This window comes from Fomitiporia mediterranea (assembly GCF_000271605.1).
Source record: "Fomitiporia mediterranea MF3/22 unplaced genomic scaffold FOMMEscaffold_2, whole genome shotgun sequence".
Taxonomy (NCBI): Eukaryota; Fungi; Basidiomycota; class Agaricomycetes; order Hymenochaetales; family Hymenochaetaceae; genus Fomitiporia; species Fomitiporia mediterranea.
The window spans coordinates 1150610-1156722 of record NW_006760387.1 but is presented as its reverse complement, the minus strand read 5'-3'; the positions used below and the strand labels follow the sequence as shown (position 1 = coordinate 1156722).

General features: G+C 39.3%; 4 protein-coding genes across 4 annotated transcripts; all 4 read left to right on the top strand.

Annotated features, from left to right (window-relative positions):
• Window positions 1–291: 291 nt before the first annotated feature.
• FOMMEDRAFT_67030 (uncharacterized protein) lies at window positions 292–444 on the top strand (the record flags this gene model as incomplete). The annotated part of the gene is made up of 1 exon (XM_007262602.1): window positions 292–444. A coding segment is annotated over one exon (153 nt), but the record flags the coding sequence as incomplete, so codon positions are not given.
• A 296-nt stretch (window positions 445–740) lies between these two features.
• FOMMEDRAFT_76373 (uncharacterized protein) lies at window positions 741–1114 on the top strand (the record flags this gene model as incomplete). The annotated part of the gene is made up of 2 exons (XM_007262601.1): window positions 741–910; window positions 961–1114. 2 exons carry the CDS (start codon window positions 741–743, stop codon window positions 1112–1114), a joined length of 324 nt encoding a protein of 107 aa, XP_007262663.1.
• Window positions 1115–2162: 1048 nt separating this feature from the next.
• On the top strand, window positions 2163–2473 carry FOMMEDRAFT_76178 (uncharacterized protein; the record flags this gene model as incomplete). The annotated part of the gene is made up of 2 exons (XM_007262600.1): window positions 2163–2253; window positions 2391–2473. Coding segments are annotated over 2 exons (174 nt in total), but the record flags the coding sequence as incomplete, so codon positions are not given.
• A 2050-nt stretch (window positions 2474–4523) lies between these two features.
• Window positions 4524–5121, top strand: FOMMEDRAFT_67246 (uncharacterized protein; the record flags this gene model as incomplete). The annotated part of the gene is made up of 4 exons (XM_007262599.1): window positions 4524–4557; window positions 4600–4738; window positions 4798–4986; window positions 5034–5121. Coding segments are annotated over 4 exons (450 nt in total), but the record flags the coding sequence as incomplete, so codon positions are not given.
• Window positions 5122–6113: the final 992 nt, after the last annotated feature.

Here is a 6113-nt window from a genome sequence, read left to right as displayed (position 1 = left end):
CAAAAAGGATTATTCAACTTACTCAAACGTGTATCACTTGTCAGGATAAAGGGAATGTGCCTCAATGCTTGATGAACAAGCTATTGGACAGATACAAAGAAACACATTCTATTGACCCTGAACATGAAAAGGATATTATGAATATCAGGACTTCAATATATTCTGGTGAGAATACCAAATATATCTTTCAATCGAGTTTGCTAAACCCTTCTCAGTAGAATCTGACACAGTTAGTTTTGCAAAACTCTGATAAATATAGCTATCCTTGACTGTTCTACTTGGACATTCCAGACTAAGACAGCCCTTAAGATGTTCTTCTTGTTGATGACAATCTACCCTGAAGTAGTAATGAAAGCACAAAAAGAAATTGATTGCATCATTGGAAGAGTCTGTTTACCCTGTATTGCCAACAGGGAGAACCTACCATATCTCAGCTGCATCCTGAAAGAAATGTATTGGTAAGCTTGACCAGTCACCATACTGTCAATTGTTTGATTGTTTGTGATTCTGACTCATTCATCTAAGAATTCAACCTCCTGTACTCTTAGGTCTGTACTTTATAGTTTCTATTTCTCTAAAAATATTTGACACAATAGGATAGGTATTCCCTATAGGTCCATACAAGCTGAGCAGTACTGTGGATAGACTATCCCAGAAGGTACTATGGCAGTCACTAACATATGGTTTGGCTATGCATCATAATTTTGCTTGTCTACACTCACTGGATGATTAGGCTCATAATGAGGGACAAGAAAATTTTCCTGAATCCAGATATTTTTTTGCCTGAAAGGCACATAAAGAAGGTTGCTTCTGACTTGAACAAGGTTGCTCTTACTGAAGTGATAGTCAATTCCACATCATTTGTGGCTGAAGACAATCCTAGTAGTATTGTATTTGGATTTGGAAGGAGGTCAGAATATATGCATTTATTAATTATTTAACTGACTCTCTGTCTACTAGGGCCTGCCCTGGAAAATACTTTGCTGATACAATTTTATGGGAGACAATAGTGAATGTGCTAGCATTATTTAACATAAAACCTTACACAAATCCTAAGACAGGCAAGATAGATGTCCCAAACTTTGAGTTTGATAGTGATGGGATTATTGTGTGAGTAATAGAGTATTGCTACTTCTGTGAGGACTCTTTGTTACTAAGCATAGGTCTATCCAGATATCCAAAGCCTTTTAAGTGTGCAGTTACTCCACAAGATGCAAATTGGGCAGAAAACATCACAATGAATGTCTGAATCTGCCATGAACACAGCTGTATGACTGTCTCTGGTACAACATTTACTACCAGCACTGTGGCCTGTTAGCTTTAATGGGATATGTAAAATATGTAATAATACACAGGACACCCCTTACAAGCCAACAAAGAATATCTTCCTTACTATAAATGACTTTTTGTACTCTGATGGCAAATCATGATGAATGTAAATGAAGTAAATGATATGATTACATAAAGTGACATGAATTTGAATATATAACCTTCCTGCTGTGATTTACTACACATTGTCAGGAATTCATGAGTGACACATTTTATTCTTGACAGCTTCAGTGGTTGACTCTAGGCCATTGCTGATTTATCAGAACCATGCAATTATGGAATTGCCTCTGTAGAGGTAGCAGTTGCTAATGTTCTACTTTGATTAATATCAAGTTTGTTAGATTTTGAACTAGGGTCCTGAAACTTAAGTTTAACAGCAAAGGTGTTCTACCGTGAATAAGACTATTGCTGAGGGATAGTATCGAAGACAGATGTAATTTGCTGTTGTGGGACACAGGATTTTTTACTCAGATAACCTGTACATTCCTATTATCCTTCATGTATGCTTTTATGTACAATTTAGCAGTAAAAATGCTCCTCCATGCTTGATGAACAAGCTAACTTACTAGACAGATACGAGGAAACGCATGTGATTGACCCTGAACATGAAAGGGACATTATGTACATTGGAGCAACAATTTACACAGGTGAAACAATTACCTTATAAATTAATGCAACAATCTTATCGACCTTCTTCATTAGCTGGTTCGGATACAGTGAGTAACAGAGAATTGTTCCGGAGTCTTAGAACCCATAAGAGTATTTCAGACCAAATCGGCTCTTCACAACGTTCTTCCTGTTGATGACAATCTATCCTGAAGTGGCGAAGAAGGCAGGAGGAAATTGATCGAGTCGTCGGGAAAGACCGTCTGCCATGTGCCGAAGATAGGAATGATCTCCCTTATCTTAATTGCGTGCTAATCGGTACGTCACGTGCACTACTGTTCCTTGCCGTTCTCGACGTTAAGCTAATGCTTATCCTGGGATGCAACCTCCTGCACCTCTCGGTCCGTGATCGCCTTTAACGAGTTTTCTATGCGTATCCTAATACGGGTGAATAGGCGCCCCGCATAAGTCTACACAGGCTGAGGAATATCGAGGATGGACAATCCCAGAAGGAACAGTTGCAGTTACTAACATCTGATTTGTACATTCATTCGATTATTTCTCGTTCGTTGCTCATTAGATATTCAGGCTAGTGATTAGGGATGAAAAGAATTTCCCGAATCCAGAGACCTTCATGCCTGAACGGCATATGGCGAAGGTAAAAGACGATCCGAATGGCACTTCTTCCGCTGCCGCGTCTGCCGATGCTACATCGTTTGTCGCAGAAGATGATCCCAGCAGCATAGTATTCGGATTCGGATTCGGAAGAAGGCCAGCATGCTAAAAATAGTGGTTTTTATCACTTTCTGAAGCTTCGTAACAAGGGCTTGCCCTGAAAAGTATTTCGCAGACTCGATGCTATGGGAAGCAGCTGCGAACGTACTAGCGTTATTCGATATACGCCATACGCAGACCATGAAACCGGGAGAACCGAGGTGCCTGAGTTCGAGTTCGATGATGATGGGATCATAGCGTGAGTAAAGCTTCCAGCAGGTAAACTCCTCGTTACTTAGGCTGAATTTAATTTATAGATATCCGAAGCCTTTCAAGTGTGATTATCCCGCGAGACGCAAAACGGATCGATGATACGACTATCAATATATAATTTGAGGAGTGCGTGGCTACCGTACAATTTACTGCAAGCTTTAATATCATCTTGTCTCTTTCTACTTTACTGAACTGAAGAAGCTATAAATAATCTAATTTTTCATGTGATCCGAAGGGAAAACGATAAGCCACAACATTAGTATTGCCGCTAGCGTGTTACTGTAATGTGCATGAATAAGCAATCACAAGCTCAGGACTTTCCTTTGTCAAGGCAGAATGGTCAATTGCAATATGTTGATTAGGCACTTCAGAGTCTGAGCCTAAAAAAGCCCACAGAACTTTGCCATATTATTCAAGGTGAAGGTATGATGTACGGACACTATAATGACTCGATATTCTAGAAATAACCTTTCGGATCAATGAAATTACCCGAATGCTATAACTTCTCTTCAAATCATTGTTGTTATCATTACCAAGCGTTCTTAAATTGGACATTTATAACATAACTTAACAGTGGTTTTGTTGCAAAAAAATCCTAGCTAAAGACAATTGTTCGAAGGGTTGCTTACATGTTAAGATCACTGATTTCTGGAATCGTTGATGCGATTCTTGTTCGAATGCGCTATTTGAAGATATAACCTTACAAGAAACCCTTTGATCAGGATGATCAAAGACTTTAACCCTTTGTACCTACACACAAGCACTGTGAACCATTCTTCCTTTGAGCTGATACTTAAGCTTGTCCTCTGATGGATCATTACCTCTGTTTCAATCATGTGTCTATTCTGCTGCCTTATGGATAATCGATAAGGGCACACTAGATACTCTGCGGATGTTTGATTTAGGCTCTACAATCTTACTCTTAACTGCGATCATCTGTGCATTTATCAAGCCACATAAGCACTAGTGGGTGTTTGCCTACATTAACGTCCCAGTTGTGCTTCCTTGTGAAGATTTTACAGCCTACATTTTCCTGTTGGCTTCAATGGTAAACCTTCATCTCCTGGATCATACAGGCATAAAAAAACCCCATTAAGTATCTGTACTTTAGCGATCCAATAATGTTTACAATGGCTGTATCAACTACGGCCTGCTTTCCAACAGGCTTCAGTCCACTATGAGTGACTAGTTATTTTGCCCATATACTATTTGACTTCCTTCGACTATGCAGAGACATGATGGCTGGGAATGATATCAGATTATTTAGAGTCTTATCCAAAGGAATGATAAAGAATTCGACAAGGGAAACGAATTTCCGTCAATTCTACCGTTGGCGTGATCTTCCTACCCGGGCCTGACTCAGCGTTCGTGACTATTCTACCAGTTTATATAAATAGTCGACCATCGGATAAAATCAAACAATCTATCAACCTGAGCATCCAAGCATGCCTGTTGTGTGGGACATTGCCTTTGCAAGTCTTGCAATAGTTTTCAGCTATGTTCTTTATTTGAGAAGACAATCTCTGTCCAGGACCCATCCACCTAGCCCACCCAAGGACTTCTTGATAGGTCACACATAGAGTATCCCGTTCTGTAAAGGATGGGAAGTGTATACAAAGTGGAAAAAGACTTACAGTAGGCAGTGTATTAGACATTGCTGTGTTAGATACTGATCAGTGTGTGAAGGAGATGTGATTTATCTCCAAGCCTTCAGCCAGTCAATACTTGTCCTTAACTCAATTTCTGCTACTTGCAATCTTTTGGAAAAGAAGAGCAACGTGTTCTCTGACAGGCTGTATTTGCTAGTAATCTACAAGTAAATACTTCTGTCTACTATTCACTTGCCATTTGTAAACTGACTGTTCTCCTTTGTAGAATGGGCTTTGAGCTGCTTCTTCCTATCCTTTATTATGGTCCACACTTTCGGAAGTATCAATGCATGTTTCACCAATGCTTTGGCCCACAGGCAATCAAAGCATTCAAACCCATGCAAGATTGCAAACTCCTAAAATTCTTGTATAATTTATTGACAAAGCCAGATAATTTCACAATGTATGTACACAAGTAGGTGGGTGGAAACAGATAGAATTCTTAATTGACACACTTTCTAGCTCTGTTTCAGGAACAATACTTTCAGTAACATATGGGCATGAAGTAGTAACCAAGAATGACCCTTTTGTCAATCTTGTTGAGAAAGCTGTGCACTTGCCTGTCAGCTCTAGCAACCTTGGGACAACACTCCTTGATATCTTCCTGTTCAGTAAGCAAAATTGAATTTATATCAAGGCTACTTGACTAATACTTGTAATGTCTACTTGATATTAATAGTGTACTATACTCCTGCTTGGTTGCCCAGGATGGGAGTAAAAAGTCTCTTTCCTGAAGCATGCCAGCTTGCTACTCAACTTGTAACACAGTTGCTAGAAGAACTCAAGGCAAAGAGGGTATGTACAACATATGTTAATGATTACTAAACCTACTCTAAGACACATTGCCTGACTATAGTTGCTATTGTCCAGTCCAGGACTGCTGTGGACCAGGTCTAGACCTGGACTAGACCTCTGGTCCCCACCTACTATCCAGAACATCACCACTGTCTCAATACTCACTAGATTGACTTCGGATCACTTCAGAGAGGTAGTGATACATCACAAGGATGTTTCCCATATGCATGGGCAAGGTATTTTATTATTTACTTGTTACTAACTGTTACTTTTAAGTAAGTTTTCCACCTTTTCTACTAATTTTTAGCATTTAGGACTAAATGCTAGAGGGCAAGTGTAAGGATTTGATTTACTGGTTCGTATTTTATTATTACTACATTGCTGATTGTGTCAGATCATTACACAGTGGGACCTACAAGCACATATATTCTCATTGTAGTTAGTTACACTTTCTCCTCATGTATCTACACATGTATACCCCTATAAAAGACAGTATTGATCACTGGGTAAAGGGGATTCTTTTCCCCTGACCCCTTGCTCAAGTACTAGGTTATCCTAGTCAGTAGTTGAGTAAACTAAGGGCGATTAGAATTCTCTTGTGAGGAACAGTGAGTTTCCTTACACTTTAGCACTAATTCCTTTTTATCTCTTTCTGGGCCTATTCCTAATCTGTTTAGTACCTCTGCCTTTTCTTGTGAAGCTTTCTGTACTATACTAGAGACTTTGTTTAACTGTTTTCTAAGTCTT